At 48.4% G+C, this 16808-nt stretch overlaps 1 protein-coding gene across 4 annotated transcripts; it reads left to right on the top strand.

Moving 5' to 3' along the window:
* Positions 1-746: 746 nt before the first annotated feature.
* PIGV (phosphatidylinositol glycan anchor biosynthesis class V) lies at positions 747-11024 on the top strand. 4 transcript variants are annotated; one of them, XM_025856777.2, is made up of 5 exons: positions 747-1299; positions 2496-2591; positions 4367-4508; positions 7771-8892; positions 10216-11024. In XM_025856777.2, the coding sequence occupies exons 3-5, from the start codon at positions 4431-4433 to the stop codon at positions 10495-10497; spliced, it is 1482 nt and encodes a 493-aa protein (XP_025712562.1). In that variant the 5' UTR covers positions 747-1299; positions 2496-2591; positions 4367-4430; the 3' UTR covers positions 10498-11024. The 4 variants fall into 4 exon arrangements, with proteins under 4 accessions (XP_025712562.1, XP_025712561.1, XP_025712560.1 ...); XM_025856776.1 differs by lacking the exon at positions 747-1299 and adding an exon at positions 1416-1484; XM_025856775.2 differs by lacking the exon at positions 747-1299 and adding an exon at positions 1439-2026.
* Positions 11025-16808: the final 5784 nt, after the last annotated feature.

Genomic DNA, 16808 nt, shown 5'->3' with positions numbered 1-16808 from the left:
TTATCACAAGAGACCCCTGTCCTTTTTACAAACAGATTTTTGAGGGAATTTGGTGTGGATGGAGGAAACCTTAAGAATGCATGTCTTTTTCCCTTGTGAATTCACAAAGCAAGTACAGTTCATTGCTTGGTTTTGTCTTTGCAAACAGAGTGCTGCTGGGAGCCTCATGGACTTCTAGAGATTCAAGCCACAACTTCAGGCCCTAGTCACGAGTGTGCACCACAGCTTTGCCAATTCACTGACAGGCTTCTGGAGCTGAGAACGAGTGTGTGTCACTGAAAAAAACTGGGGAAGAGTCTTCTCCATTTTTGTTCCCTTCTCCAACTCAGGACTAACATGTGATTTCTACTTTATCCACCTCACACACAACGGTATCTTAGGGCAGCTTAGGTGTCAGAGCCTGAAATGAGTTAGAATTTAAAAGTGCAGTGCCTGGCCCCCACAGAACTGATGTAGCCTAGTTTTCTTTGCCTGGAGAGATAGCAACCATCCCTTTGTTCCCACCCACACTAGTAGCTGTGGCAGAAGATAAACCCCCTCCCTATCCAGGTCTGTGGCCGGAGGCTAACCCAGACCCCAGCTCCGTTTAGGGGGCCGATAACTGAAACCACAGAAGGCTTTAGAATCCTGAGAAACAAGAAATCCACCAACGGAGAAGGATTTATTATCTATTTCCTTGAAGGAGGGTGCAAAGTTGTTCTAACAGTTTCCGTTACAGGGGTACCCACTGGCCGCTCCTCCCTAACAGCCGGTTTTGTTGAGTTAGCTGCTGCTGCTGCTGCTTTTTTGGCCCCACTTCCCACGAGAGCAACTGCTTGAATGAGGAAGAGTCCTGGGGGGCCTTCTCGGCACCGTCCTCGTTAGCCACCTGAGGTGGGGCTGAGGATCGAAGTCGGACACGAGGTCCCCGGTATCTGGAGGAGGGAAAAGGCAGGGGGATCCCCCACTTTCCTCACACCCAGGACGCTGGGTGCCACTGCTGGCCACAGAAACCCCAAGACTCCTCTTTCTATTCAGAGACCATCTATTGTGTGCCAGGCCCTGTGCTGAGCGGTTGGTGCCTCAGAGCAGGGAAAGCGCGGCTCTGGCTTGTGCGAAGAGGCCGCGGGGCGGCCCCCAACTCCGAAAGCCTCCTCTGCACACACACATCGGGAACTCAGTGGACGTTTGCGGGATGCAACCCGGGCGAGAGCGCCGACTCTGCCATAGCAGCACGGATGGGCTAACTGAAGGCGGGGAGGGGACCTGAGGCGCGCGAAGTGCCAAAGGGAACTCTTCAGGTGTCACCAAGGCGAGAAGGTGCCAAGGCGGAGGGCACGGAGTCTTGGGGCTACGCCGTCCCCGCCCCGCGCGCCCGGAGTCAACATGGCCGCCGCGGAGGGGGCGGGGCAGCTCCGAGTCCGGGCAGGAGGGGGGCGGGGCCGCCTCGGCGGGGCCAGTGCGCAGGCGCGGGCCGTTCGGGGTCCCCGGATGGAGGAGCTGAGGTTCGGGCCCCGCCTGGGAGGTCGAGACGGGCCGGCGCTGTGGACCCGGCGCCAGCTCCGGAGCCTTGGAGTTTTCGGGGGGAGGGAGGTCGTCAAACGGAGGCCGAGGGAAACGAGGCGGAGGCCGCCGAGAAGCGGGGAGCCCCACCCCTCCGCCATAGCGGCCTCCCGGTGCCGCCACTTCCTTTACAGCCTCTGGCCCTCCCCTGCCTTCCGGCCGTAGGCCGGGTCGGGCCGTGCCCCGCCGGCCGCCTCGGGAGTAACCCCTGCGCCGTGGCCCCCCTTTGGGGAGAGGAGGTGCCCACGGCCCGTTTGGGACTGTGTCCGAAAGGAAAGGGTTAGAATGGGCTTCGGACTCGGCTGGGGTGGCAGAAGGCGGTCCCTGGCTCGCGACAGCCAGCAGCGCCTCTGGCCCCGAGGACCCTGGGTCACGGAGACTTCCCCACTCTACAGAGGACGCTGTCTTACTCCAAGGCTCCAGGGCTCCAATTGAGGCTTACCCAGAGTCTCAGCTAGGGCCCTCCCTTTCCTAAGCATACCCAGTAAGAGCATGCGCTGTCTTTGGACAAGTATTGGGCTAGGAGTTGGGAGTCCTGGGTTGTTACCCTGGCTCTGAAAGAGCACATTCCTCTGGCCCTGTTGAGGGCCGGTGGGAAGACCATGAGGTTCCAGAAGGGGAAAAGATGACATTCTCTTTAAATATAGCCTAGGGTGTGTCACTTGACCCCAATGAGCCTCAGTTTCCACATCCATAAAATGGCGATGGTAATTATACTGGCCTCACAGGGTCTAATGAGATATCGGATGTAAAAACCATGGAGATTTTTATTACTTACCACTCTGGGCATATTTATCTCACGGGAAAATAGAGTAAAACTAGTTGCTTTAAGTGTCCTGCCAATTCAAGAGACTGTGATTTCGCAAAGGCCTTGTTGGGAAGTGAGGTCTTCAACTAGCAGAGAGGGACAACTCAACTGGCTTTATTTTATTTTTCCTTGGTTTACCTGTAAGCTAAGTGTAGGTTACAAGTCTCCTGTGGTCGCTGGGGCTAGAGCTTGACTCTGGAGAGAGGAAAGGAAGAATTGGAAGCCCGGTGAAGAGGCAGAGGTGGGTTAAGTGCTTTTCTGTCCCCAACATTTCTAATGCATGTGGGTGGGAAGTGAAGGGAAAAAGTGAATTCACCCTAGGCTAGAGAATCAGCAGCCGTGTGAGGTTGGCCATACTTGTTTCTGCAATTCCTCTCGATTCCGCGAGTCAGATGCTGGAAATGTTGGGTGGATTCACAAACTACAGCGGCTCTCTGGGGTTTTCAAAAGCTTGCCTTTGAACTGAATTTTGATGAGCAAACCGGTGTGGCGTCGACGGCCCCTCCCTTCCTCCAGGCCTCCTGGTGATGGAGTGAGCAGCAGGCGCCCCCTTGTGCTGAGGAAAGTGTACTGTTGCTATTGGCCAATCTTGCTCCCTTGCTGGAGAAATTGTATTTTCCCGTGGCTTCTGTGACTTAGGTCTTGAGCTTAACATGAGATATGGTGAGAGGAATACTTATAGCAGTGATTTTTATATCCCGAGCCAGTGAACTGGTGATGCCATATCTTGTTCTTGCCACTTCTGCTCAGTGAGAACACGGGCCTGAAGTGCCTGTCTGTAATGCCAGGCCCTGCAGGTGTAGTTGGGAGCGAGATAGACAGAGCCCCTGCCCTCACAAGCAACTTAGTTAAACAATAGCAGTAAAGACGACGAAGCAGAGTGCAATGAGAGCATATCAAATAGTCTAGTGAGCATCAGAGAAGAATTCCAGAAACAAATGGTACCTAAAGGTTTGGTAGATATTAGGTAAGAAAGGAAAGTCTTCCAGCCCTCCCTGTTAATTTCTCAGTTGAAATGTTTTTTCCTTTAGGCATAGTTCACCCCAAATCAGTGAACTGCCTCTGGTGCTCTTGCCCCCACTTCTGATTTCCCAGACTGGTATTTGAATGTTCTTTAGGAGCCATTGCTACTTCTTTTAGCCCAAGGAGTTGTGTTTAAAAAAAAAAAAAAAGCCTTCAAGTTCATTCCTTGCCTCAGAATGGCTTTGCAGTTGTTTATACATTGCTGCCATTCCAACAAAGAGATGGGGAAATAACAGTTTTCTCCATCCCTAGTAGTCAACTCTGTCTTCCCCCTCAGTTTGTTTTAGCAATGTGAGCTGGCTGAAGTCCTGCTGAGTGGTGGTTTTCTTTTCCTTCTCCACTTAATTTAACAGACCAGCTGAACACACATCAGAGAGCTAGGCTAGAGTGTGTAGTCATTATGGTCTTCCAGTTGAGTTCTGTGCCCCACTTCTGGGACTCTGGTTTGGGATCTAGTTTATTATTCTGGGCAAGAGGAAAAGGGCACACACCAAATAATAGCAACCACAACATGGATTCGGTGGTACTTGCACACTTTCGTCCACTTCACCATCATGACAATTTTGTGAGAGAAAATAGTCTTTAAAAAAACAACAACAACAGTCTGATCCCATTTTATACCTAAAGAACTGAGGCTTAGAAGGACTGAATGAGAACTTGTGAGTGACAGAGTCAGGACTTGAACCCAGGTCTTTAGTTTCTGCACAGGGGTACCCAACAGGCTTTTGAAGATTTTCTGTGAGCCTAGCTGCGAACTTCATGCCTATCTGTGTAGAATAGTGCTCCAATACAGTGCTTCAAAGTGACACCAAGTGGTCCCATCTGCCTTCAAAATGCTTTTCCCTCACCTGGGCAGTTAGGCAGTTAAGTTTGCCATGTAATGTTGAAGGGGGAGTCTCCTGTGAAGAATGCTTTCAAGAATTTACTTTTGTGGAAAAAAAATAATAATACTTACTTTTGGCCTATGTGTGATGTTTCCTCCTTGGGTTTTAGAGTTTAGAAGCCTGAGGGAACTCAGTCCAGGCAGCAACATCCCTGAATTCCCGGTGGTGAGAGGATGTGCACCCTGGACCTGTCCAGGAAAGAGGTGCTGAGGTTTGCAGTCAGCTGCCGTGTCCTGACTCTGGTGCTTCAGGTCAGTCTCTGATCTTTTGTCCTGAACATGCTGTTGCCACATGACTAGGCTAGGCACTAAGAATCATCCCCATATTCTTTCTGCCTCCCAGGTGTGCCCTTCCATGTGGTTGGAACACCTACACCTGATAACCAAAAGATGGGCAGGACTCTTAGAAATGGTCTACGTTTTTTTTTTTTTTAGTAAACTCCGTGCCCAGCGTGGAGCTTGAACTTCACGACCCCAAGATCAAGAGTCGCGTGCTGTACCCACCGAGCCAGCCAGGCGCCCCAGAAATGGTCTATTAATCCCTTGTTTTACACATGAAGCAGCAGAGGCCCAGAAAGATTCAATGGTTTCCCTAAAGTCACTTAGCAAGTTAGAGAAGGGCCAGAATCAGACCCCAGCCTTCCTAACACCTGAGCTAGTGGTCTTTCTAGTGGACCATGAGGTTCTGTAACCAGAGATGTTTTTAGGGCGTGACAGCCCAAGGCATTGCCCTGGGTCTCCTTACCAGGAGACGGAGCACAGAGTCAGTCAGTTGAGTGTATTTGGTTAGTCAGCAATGTCCCCGGCTCTTCCCCCAGGTGTCTCCCCTTGCTGCCTCACCCACCACAACCCTCAGAATGCATTTGCACTTTTGCAACTTCCTTTCGCCTCCAAGCTTCCTCTTGATGTATATTTTAATCAAATTTCCCATATATATGAATTCTGTTTGATGCCTAGCACAGTGCCCAGTGGCTTAGTATGTTCTCAGTATGTGTTGTTGTTGAATGTATGTCAACCAGTCTAGTGGTGTTACATTAACATAATTACGTGTGCTCTTTTTTTCCACAAATGCCATTTTCTCAGGGTTCTCTTTTTCCTTTCTGGAAACCTCCTTTCTCCCTTCCTGCACTATGAGGCATAGCAGCCTCTGCTGGGCCCCAGGTTTAGTTAAAAGTAGCTTCAGCTTGGAGACTAGGGCTGTTACTGTGACTGTCATTCCTGCCCCATTCGTTTTCACTGTTTAAAGTGGCCTGATAAAGAAACTGACCGGGGCGCCTGGGTGGCTCAGTCCGTTAAGCGGCTGCCTTCGGCTCAGGTCGTGATCCCAGGGTCTTGGGATCGAGCCCCGCATCCGGCTCCCTGCTCAGCGGGGAGTCTGCTTCTCCCTCTCCATCTGCCTGCCTCTCTGCCTGCTTGTGCTCTCTCTCTCTCTCTCTCTCTGTCAAATAAATAAATAAAATCTTTAAAAAAAAAAAAAGAAAAAGAAACTGACCAAAAAGAGAAAGAGCCTTAAGAATGGGCTTATACCCCGGTTGTGGGGCTGGGGAAACTGACCCAGCGATGGCTTTGAACAGTATCAGATGAGTGATTGGCAGGCCCCTGGGGGCAGGATTGTGAACTGGCATCTGGGTTAGGGAAGCAAGACTAATTCAGATAGTGATTTGGAAATGAGTTGTCTCCTCTCCTCTCGCCCAGGATTGTGTTAAGTGCCTGCTCTGTTCCAAGAACTGTGCTAGGTGGTGAGAAGGAAAAGTCACGGTCTCTTTTCCTTTGAGTAGCTGACAATCTAACGATGCAAAAAGACATTTAATGATAATGCTATTTCATTATCCCTCTCTCTCCCCCACCCTCCTTCCAGCCTTAAAGCTCATGCCATCAGATGATCTCCCCAGTTACCCTTCACTGTTGCTGTCATCTCTGTTAGTGACAGCTCGTTCCTCTTCATTCCTTAAAGGTTTTAGCTCTTGATTCACTGTTGCACTTTCCAGCACTCCTGTTGACCTCTTGGTGGTTTCAATATTAATAAAGCTGATACAACCAACCACTATCTCCTATCTTTCCAACTCACTCCCTCTAGTACCCCAGTTCTAACGGCTCTTCCACCCCCTCAGGACCTATAATCCACTGATCCACCGTTTTGCTGTGCCTCACCCACCTTCTAGCTTCTGCACCCCTTCTTAGATTCCATGATCCACCAGGCACACATGCACAACTTGCTTGCTCCCTGCTCCCCGGCTTGGTCACAAGACAGAAGCCCAGCCATGGTTCAGTTTCGTTCTCTCTCTACTTCTCATCATGCCCAGAGAGAAACACACAGCTGTATTGACTGGTCTCTTTCTCTTCAAGATCTTTGGCCCAAGTGAGTCTTTAGTGCTACCTGGTGACCTTACTGCCCTGGCCCATTCACCCTGCCATTCTCTGAAATGGTTCTGCACATCAGAATCACCTGGGGGAGCTTAAAAAAAAAATCTCAATGCCCAGGCTTTATCCTATACCAGTTAAATCATTAATCCTGGGGGAGGGACCCAGACATCTAGACATCAGTATTTTTGAAACTCCCTGGATGATTCCAGTGCACAGCTATTTTGAGAACTGGGGGTCATAGATGACTTATTTTACATGTTTATCTTTTTATTCAAGTCCCTAACTAACACCTTTTCCCCAACTTGCTTTTCTGAGCGAAAACTCACAAAAATAGGTCCAATCAGAAGTGACCTTGTGCATGCTCCCCCCACATCCATCCCATGCCTACGTCTGCACCTGTGTACCTTCACTACTGAAGCAGTGAGGTAACCTATACATTTCTAAATCCAGCGGTCACTTTTCAGTCCCCATCTTCCTTGACCTACTAGCAGAACTGATCACTCCCTTCCTTCACCTGGTTCTAAGACACCCTGCTCTCCTGGTTTTCCTCATACCTCAATGACTGTTCCTTCTTTATCTTCATTCTGGATCCTCACCCTCCTTCAAGCCTCTAAATGTTGACACATCCAGGGCCAAATTCTCAGATCTCTTTTCTCTAGCCCTGCTTCATCCCTCCCCAGGTGATCTCATTCAGTCTCATGCCTTTAAATACCTTTTGTGCACCTATGACATCTGAATTTATGTCTCCAGCCCCTGATCGCTCTCCTGACCCTCAGACTCATATCTCACTGTCTTGTTGACCTCTGCCCTGGAATATGTAACTCAAACTTAACTAGTCTAGAACTGAACTAATTGTCCTCCAACAAGTCTGTTCTTCCTCATTTTTTTTTTTAAAGATTTTATTTATTTATTTGAGAGAGAGAGAAACAGCATGAGAGGGGAGAGGGTCAGAGGGAGAAGCAGGCTCCCCACTGAGCCGGGAGCCTGATGTGGGACTCGATCCCAGGACCCCGGGATCATGACCTGAGCCAAAGGCAGTTGCTTAACCAACTGAGCCACTCAGGCGCCCGTGTTCTTCCTCATTTTATTAAATGGTAATTCTTTCCTTCCAGTTGCTCAACCAAAATCCTAGTTCTCCTTCATCCCACAGGCTCTCTTCAATGCCATCATCCCTGATCACCATGCAGAAGCCTTCTCTCCTCCTCGCCTCACCCCCTCAGGCTCTGTGGACCAACTTGTGGAAGGTCTCCTGGGTGGCCTGTCTCACTGGGATGCCGAACATTTCCTGTTCATTGCCGAGCATGGCTATCTGTATGAGCACAACTTTGCCTTCTTGCCTGGCTTCCCCCTGGCTCTCTTGGTGGGAGCTGAACTGCTGAGGCCCCTGCAGGCATTACTGAACCTACGGAGTCGCCTGTTAATCTCAGTAGCATTGCTCAATTCCTTGTTCTCCATGCTGGCCGCTGTCGCACTTCACGACCTGGGCTGTCTGGTTTTGCGCTGTCCCCGCCAGGCCTTTTATGGAGCCCTACTCTTCTGCCTCAGCCCCGCCAATGTCTTTCTGGCAGCTGGTTACTCAGAAGCTTTGTTTGCCCTCCTGACATTCAGCGCCATGGGGCAGCTGGAAAGGGGCCGAAGCTGGACTAGTGGACTCCTCTTTGCCCTTGCCACTGGCGTACGCTCCAATGGGCTGGTCAACATTGGCTTCCTCGTGTATTCTCAGTGCCAAGGCTTTCTGTCCTCTCTCATGGTGCTGAATCCTCTGAGACCACTCTTGAAGCTGATGGGCTCTGTGTTCCTGTCTGTGTTCACGCTTGGCCTTCCCTTTGCCCTCTTTCAGTATTATGCCTATACCCAGTTCTGTCTGTCAGGCTTAGCCCGCCCCATCCCTGAGCCCTTGCTGAAGTTAGCTGTGGACAAGGGCTACCGGATTGTGGAGGGAAATGAGCCACCTTGGTGCTCCTGGGAACTTCCCCTAATATATAGCTATATCCAGGATATCTACTGGAATGTTGGCTTTCTGAGATACTATGAGCTCAAGCAGGTGCCCAATTTCTTACTGGCTGCACCAGTGGCTATACTGGTTGCCTGGGCAACATGGACATATGTGACCACCCACCCTTGGCTCTGCCTTACACTTGGGATGCACAGGAGCAAGAACAGCAAGACCCTAGAGAAACCTGACCCTGGATTCCTCGGCCCTCGGGTGTTTGTGTACCTGGCCCACGCTGCGGCGCTGTTGCTGTTCGGCAGTCTATGCATGCATGTTCAGGTGAGGTGGGTTCCTGACTGGGGTAAGGGTGTGAATACAGGCAAAACCCCTTGGTCAGGGTCAAGGAAGACTGCCAGCTTCTCCCGTTTGTGTGACCTGTACCTAATTTATTCATTCACCAACTATTTGGGGGCTTTCTTTGTCCAGACCCTGGGTCAGACCACTGAGGAATGGAACATGAGTGAGGCTACCCTAGTGGGTCTCTTGGTAGAAATGGGGAGACGGACACTTAAGAGATAAAATTCTAGTACAGTGGGATGGAAGAGGAATTGCTGTTTTGAGATAAAGTATTGTGGAAACCCAGAGGAAAAAGTAGCTAATGGACTGAAGGAGTTGAGGAGGGTGTCCTGTTAAGGCTGGGTCCTAAAGAGTGAGAAGAAATTGCACTTAAGAAGCAGAGGAAGAGGATTCTGGGCAAATGAAGGGTGCATGCAGAGACACAAGAGTCATGGAAGGACCTGAAGTGACTGAGATGAAGTAGCTAAGCACAGAGGAGAGCGCGGGTCCTTCCCGACTGTACGGTTACCCCGAGGGTCTACTTGGATGGTGACTTGAGGCACTCTCAGCTCTGGCAGGTGCCCAGTCTTTAGAGGAGATCCCTTGTGTAATGTTTGGGGTGGGAAGCCTTTGATATTTCCATTTTTTTTATTCCTGGCTATGACCCCAGTTCCCACATAACCCAGAGGAAGTGGTTTCCTCCACGCCGGCCACTCCTTAACAGCTTCTGCCTCTGGGAGGCGCACACTGGCTGTTTGTAAAGTTCTCTGAGCTGTGTGAGTAAGAGGCCCAGGGGAAATAGAAAGTAGCATTCTGTGTTTGTAGCTGGATTAACTAGTAGAGCGAGTGCCAGCACAGCTTCGAGTTTCCAGCTCAGATGAGGGAGGCCATGTGGAGGCTTGGCTCTGAATTCCCCTAGGAGGGAAAATGTTGAACCACAGGATCCCCTGCCCCATTTCCCTCTGTTTTGCCGCCCCCAGGGGATGAGGGAACCCCTTCAGGTTCCCAAAGCCCCATGTCACAGCCTAGCGGTTAGAGTCCAGGCCCTAGGCTCAAGTTGGACCCCATAGTTTTTAGTATTGATTGGCCCATTACTGTGGTAATTAGTCTGTAGCTCTGCTTGTTTGTAACATTGAGGTCATCTGGCTGGTGTCACAGCTCTTTATAAGGCAGATCCTAAGTTCTGCTGAATCTTTTATCCAGAACAACACATTTCTAATCATGGGGCTGTAGTTGACCGAGCAGCAGGGAAGCCCTGGGCTGGTCCACTGTGAAGCAGTGATATTCCAATAAATGTGTGGGTTTTCCCCCTCTTATGATTTCCAGGTTCTCACCAGGTTTCTGGGTTCCTCCACTCCTATTGTGTACTGGTTTCCAGCTTACTTGCTTCAGAATCAAGAGCCACTGCTGAGATCCCTAGAGACTGTGCCTTGGAAGCCCCTTACAGGGGACTCCGTACCAGGACAAAAGGTCCCCAGAAATTCTATCATGGGACTTTTATACAACTGGAAAACCTATTCTCTAGTCACACGATGCATTCTGGGCTACTTCCTGTCTTACTGGCTCCTGGGACTGCTCCTACATTGCAACTTCCTTCCTTGGACATGACCTGGAGTCTCAGGGGTCTGGAAGTACAGATAGACACTGGGACTGTCTGTGCTGCCCTGGGACCCTTGCTCTGTCCTTTAGGAACCTCCAGTCTCTCTGAAGGTTGGTCAGGAATGGGAGAAGCACGAGCCACTGGAAAGCCCCCCATCTGGTCCTGGCTATGGCAAATTTTAGAGTAGTACCTATTTTCTCTGTAAGTGAAGAAATCTTCCTCTCCAAGTCTAAAGTACACTTGCATTTGTCTCATCAACCAAGCATAGCAGAGATAGTTGTAAACTTAAATGTAAAGTATTTAAATGTCAATGTAAATGTGAGTACTTCAAATGTCAGTTTCATCAAAGGCTCTAGCTGACAGGCTGGTAATAGTCCACACATGATGGTGGAGGCCTGAACAGTGTACTGGCAGTAAGAAGCAGGACCATCTTTTTTAAATGGGACATTGTTTCTGATTATTGTCATGATTTGTTCATTTATTTATATGAAAAATCTTACAAAGATACACAAATTAAACAACTTTTGGTTATGCATGCAATGAATTATTTATTTATAAGTAGGCTTCACGCTGGGCAGGACTTGAACTCACAACCCTGAGATCAAGACCTGAACTGAGATCAAGAGTTGGACACTTAACCGGCCGAGCTACCCAGGTGCCCCTGAATTACGGTTTTTAAAATAATACAAAATACTTAGGGAAAAAGTCATGGTAAAAAGAACACTGCACAAAGAACCAGGAGACCCAGATTCTAGTCCTCTCAGTAAAACCCCACTTACCAGCTGTGTGACCTTGGGAGCGTTTTCACAGCCTTAGTGACCTCTTCTGAAACTGGGGGAAATGACATTCCTGGGAGAGGCGAGGGGGGCAGGCCATATAATCTAGTAGGTCCCTTTCTGCTCTAAGATCTTAAGAGCTGCCTTAAGCAATGGCATCATCCCAATCTAAACACTTATGTAGAGGCTCAAACGTGATTTTAGGAGAAGGTATCCAGTTTTCCTGCTTTCGGTACTCGGAAGAAACCCTCCCTCTTCAGGTGCAACTCTGAGGAGTAACTTAAGTGACCTTTCCTTTGAATGAGGGAAAGCAGTGACACGTCGTAAATCAGGCTCCCTGTTCTGTGTAAGTAAATCTGTGCCAGGCAAGTAAACGGTCAAAGCGGTGACTGGTTTTCCTGCCGTGCCCAGGTGCCTGTGCTTGCTTGATTGGTAGACATGGGGCAGAGGAGCCAACAAGGCAGCATGAATTGATAAATTGTGGCTAAGTCCAAGGTTGAATGAAATGGTATCTTCCTGGCCCCCATTTGGTTATGAGCCCATCACTGTACTTGTAGTAAGAGCATTGACTCCTGCTGAGCTATTTGTGCTCATTCTTTGAGGGGGGTAAGAGGCTCTGCAGCGTCACCACTCATTCCCTATTTGAGCCAAAAATTCCAACAAGCAGAAACTTCAAAATAGAGGGGTAATCGTAGCTTCTGGAGAGCACTGAGAATTGGAATTTTGACACACTCCCTCTGACCATGACAGAAAGCTGAACCTGCCAGCTGAAGGGAAGCTCCTGGCTGAGCCCCAGCACCCTCTGTTGGAGCTTCTAGTCAGCCTGGCCAATAAGCATTTCCCATCCATCGCCCTAGCTTTAGCACAGCTGAGAGCATTTGGTCCAGAGTCAAATGCTTCTGAAAATGTACACACAGATCGGGGCAGCCCTCTGCCTTCTGCCAAGACACCCGAGTGCCCTTCTTGGCAAAAGAGGATAACCCCTGCCCTAGTGTCCCTCCAGTTGGCAGAAACTGTTCCCTCCCTCCTCACCAAAGCTGCAAATCCAGGGACTTCTACCCGGTGTGCAGGAAGACTGGAGGTCCTATTTCAGCCCTGTATCACAGAGGTAGGAGCACTAGATCCTTCGCTCTCATGGATTCTCCTCTTTACCTCTTTTTGGCGGATAATCAGGACGGATCGCCCCTGAAACAAATAGTTTCAAGGACCAGAAACTCTGTAAGTGGAAATCCCACCTTCTCAGCTAATGCCAAGGAACCAAACTCTGGTATCCTGCAAAGGCCATTATGGTTACGGCTAATCATAGAAGAGATAACTGACGACCCCAGCTAGGTGGACGCACCTGGTGTGTGACCTGGAGACAGTTTTCTCTCTGAACTTGGAGGGATCTAGTTGCAATTCTCCAAGGATCTAAGGAATGGGCTGATTTTATGGCCAGCAGCTGTCCTTTTACCATCCTATTAACAGTCGTTAATAGTCTGGGAGAGGGACATGAAGGGCCCAAGGCAGGAAGCTTCCTGTTTACCCTGAGGCCTAACAATGCTGCAGCTGGGTTGGGCGTCTACAATTTCAGAGAAAAGTCATTTCCTTCTGAGACCCAGCTAAAACAGAAACCAGACGCTTCATACACCTAAGAAGTAGATGCTTTTTTGTTCTTTAATGAAGGTGGGAGGAGAGGGAGTGTTTGACATATCTTTACCAGTCCTCTTGGGGAAAAATCACTTCTTTTCCTGAACAGACCTTCTCACCTTCATCTAAAAATGTAGTGTGTGCAGGCTCAGAGGATTTGAAATCGATCAATTCTTTCAACAATTGTTTATGAATGCCTATTTTAGGGACTAAAGATGACTCGCTGCATGTTCTGTACTCCAATAATTGTCTAATAGAGTTGGTAGCAGATACACAGAAACTTTAATCAAGGTAGAAACTGGTAGGGGCGCCTGGGTGGCTCAGTCAGTTAAGTGTCTGCCTTTGGCTCAGCTCATGATCTCGGGGTCCTGGGATCGAGCCCCGCAACCAGCTCCCCACTCAGCGGGGAGTCTGTCCCTCTCCCTCTGCTCCGCCCCCAACTCATGCTCTCTCTCTCTCTCTCTCTCTCAAATAAATAAAATTTTTTTTTTAAGAAGGAATTCTTTTTTTTTTCTTTTTTTTTTTAGATTTTATTTATTTGACACACAGAGAGAGAGAGAGAGAGGGAGAGAGCACGAGCAGGGGGAGCGGCAGGCAGAGGGAGAAGCAGGCTTCCTGCATGAGGAGGGAGCCCGACGTGGGGCTCGATCCCAGGACCCTGGGACCATGGCCTGAGCTGAAGGCAGCGGTTTAACCAACTGAGCCACCCAGGCGCCCCTCAAATAAATAAAATCTTAAAAAAAAAAATAGAAACTGGTAAATTCTGGGGAATCGAAGGGCCATAAAAACTTCGTGCTCTGGGCACCTGGGTGGCTCAGATGGTTAAGCGTCTGTCTTCGGCTCAGGTCATGATCCCGGAGTCCTGGGATCGAGTCCCGCATCGGGCTCCCTGCTCCTTGGGAGCCTGCTTCTCCCTCTGCCTCTCTCTCTCTCTCCGTGTCTCATTAATAAATAAATAAAAATCTTAAAAAAAAAAAAAACTTCTTTCTCTGTACCTCTCTCCTTGAACTTTTTATGATGAGGAGGGATTAAAGTTTTGCTTGTATGGTTACAAAAAAAAAAAAAGTGAGGTACAGAGTAAGTTCTCTGTAAATTCATGGAAGGTGGAGATCCCTTCCAGCTTGGAATACCCAAACAGACATGGTGGGGGAATAGCCTTTGAGCTGGACTCTGAAGGATGGGGACGATTTGAAAGTTAAGGGCAGAGAATGAGTATAGGAAGCGGGCAGCAGAACAGGACAGGGAGAGCTCAGTTTGAGTAGAACTGAGGTCATTGAGAGCTGGTGTGTACTCATGCATGAAAGTGAGCCAGGTGCAGAATCTCTGAGCCACAGTTCACTCGTCTGTGAAATGTGGGTAACGCTGGCCACCTTGTAGATGTGAATAACATCTATCTCAGGATTGTCGTGGAAGTTAAATGAAAAGTATTTAGAACAACATGACACTGGAGTAGCTGCACAAGTTTGCAATGCCATCAGCACATTCATATGCCAGAAAATGTGCAAGTGGAGACAAGGAGAGAGGTCAGGGAGCCGTCCACACAACACATGGTCATTAGGGCAGCCGTGATTAGATGGGACTGTCGAAAGGAAAAGTTTAGAGAGAGAGAAGGACCCGAAAGACCTTGGGCAAGTGGTTGAACTTCTCTACACCTGTTTTCTCACCCTGAAAATGGGGGTGATTGCACCTACCACACAGAGTAGTTAGGAGGATTACATGAGATACTAGATAAAGCACTTAGCACAGCACCTGGCCTATAGTAAGAACTTTGTGAATGGTGGTTAATCCTCCTTCGCCTCCTCCTCCTGCTCATCATCATCATCGTTAAAGCACTAGAAAAAAATAGTATCGGAGAAGGGAGAGTTTCAAAAAGAAAGAAATGGCTACCAAGGTCAAAGGCTGTTAAGGAAAGGATGAGAAGAGCTATTGAATTTAGGGATTAGGGATATTATTCAAGATAGACTGCTGTAGGGCGCCTGGGTGGCTCAGTTGGTTAAGCGACTGCCTTCGGCTCAGGTCATGATCCTGGAGTCGCGGGATCGAGTCCCGCATCGGGCTCCCTGCTCGGCGGGGAGTCTGCTTCTCCCTCTTGACCCTCTTCCCTCTTGTGCTCTCTATCTCTCATTCTCTCTCTCTCAAATAAATAAAATCTTTAAAAAAAAAAAGATAGACTGCTGTAATCAACAACTTCGAAAACTCAGTGGCTTCATCATACAAGTTCTTTCTTGTTTACATCGTGGTCTAATGCAGGTTTGAGGAGGGAGGGCTGTTCTATCCAGTTATTTGGGACCCAGGCTCCTTCCATTTTGTGACTCTCCCCTCCTCTAGATGCTCAAAGTCCTCTGCTTTTGGAGAGGTTTGAAGAGGCCAGGCCTGGGAGAGATGCACATCATTTCCATTTCATGCCACTGGCCAGACCTCAGTCACACACCGCATCTAACTGCAAGGGAGGCTGGGAAGTAGGGTTGCCAGATGAGATACAGGATGCTCAGTGAAATTTAAATTTGGGGTAAACAAATATTTTTTTCAGTATAATTATGTCCCAAATGTTGCACAGGACATACTACTTACACTAAGAAATTCTTTGTTGTTTATCTGAAATTCAAATTTCACTGGGCATCCTGTGTTTTTATTTGCTAAATCTGGCAACCCTACTGGGACATGAAGCCTGAATATAGGTTTAGGAAGAAGAAAACACAGATTTTTGTGTGTCTCAGTCTGCCTCAGTCTGTCTCTCTGAGCCAAATACCTGTTTTTTTGCTCTTCTCACAGAGAGAACACATCCCTTCCCAAGGGAGATAACCCCAAAGCCCATCCAGTGACTATATTCAGCTCCAAGTCTCTCAGTCAGCTTCTGATATCATTCCTTATGAACTAAAAAAACAAAATATACAATGGTAGAGCAAGAATAACCTCAATACAAACATCTATCTAAGAAAGGAAAGAATAGCAGTCTCTGGTCCAAAGCAGTTCTGAATCCCCACTGGTCAAACTGACAAAGCCCTCTTCCCTGGGGCTGGAGAACAACAACATTCCTTGATTAGACACCCTGATCAGTTCTAGGAGGGACTCCTTTGTCCAGTGTTCTCCATGCCTTCTGGCTGTGCCCTCTGGCCGCTTGACTGTCCTTCATGGCCACATCTGAGATGGGCTTTGGGGAGTAAGACCTCCTTGGAGAATGTGCAGCTTTCACAGTTCACTTCCTGCTGGTGCAAGCATGGGGGCCTAAATCTTAGCCAGCCAGAGGCACCCATGCACGTGTGTGTAGGGGGATGTTAAATATTTTATAATATAAAATTTACCATTTTAGTCACTTTTAAGTGTAAAGTTCAGTGGCATTAATATATTCACGTTGTCATGCAACAGTCACCGTCATCCATCTCTGGAACTTCTTCATCTTCCTAAACTAAAACTTGATACCCATTCAGCACTAACTCCCCATTCCCCCTACCCTCCCAGACTCTGGCAGTCGTCATTCTGCTTTCTGTCTCTATGAATCTGACTACTCTATCACAATCTTTGTCCTTTTGTGATGAGCTTATTTCACTTCACATAATGTCTTCAAGGTTCATCCATATTGTAGCATGTGTCAGATTGTCCATTCCTTTTATGGCTGAATAACATTCCGTTGTAGGAATACACCACATTTTGTTTATCCATTCATCTGTCAATGGATATTTTGGTTGCTTCCACCTTTTGGCTATTATGAATAATGCTGCTATGAACAGTGGTAGACAAGTATCTGTTCAAGTCCCTGCTCAATTGTTTTGAGTATATACCCAGAATTGGAATTTCTGGATCATATGGTAATTCTATGTTTAATGTTTTGAGGAACTGTCGTGCTGTTTTCCACAGCAGCTGCACCATTTTACATTCCCACTAGCAATGCACAAGGGTTCACGTTTCTCCACATC

The sequence above is a fragment of the Callorhinus ursinus genome, unplaced genomic scaffold (genome assembly GCF_003265705.2).
Source record: "Callorhinus ursinus isolate GAN/ISIS: 27379988/994484 unplaced genomic scaffold, GSC_fseal_2.0 scaffold18, whole genome shotgun sequence".
Taxonomy (NCBI): domain Eukaryota; kingdom Metazoa; phylum Chordata; class Mammalia; order Carnivora; family Otariidae; genus Callorhinus; species Callorhinus ursinus.
This window is presented reverse-complemented; position numbering and strand designations above follow the sequence as displayed.

Bases quoted from the DNA above. Each gene is read 5' to 3' on its own strand.
- PIGV (XM_025856777.2), top strand. From the start codon at position 4,431: ATGTGCACCCTGGACCTGTCCAGGAAAGAGGTGCTGAGGTTTGCAGTC. The intron at 4,509-7,770 runs GTCAGTCTCTGA...TTCATCCCACAG, and splicing joins TCCTGACTCTGGTGCTTCAG to GCTCTCTTCAATGCCATCAT. The intron at 8,893-10,215 runs GTGAGGTGGGTT...TATGATTTCCAG, and splicing joins GTCTATGCATGCATGTTCAG to GTTCTCACCAGGTTTCTGGG.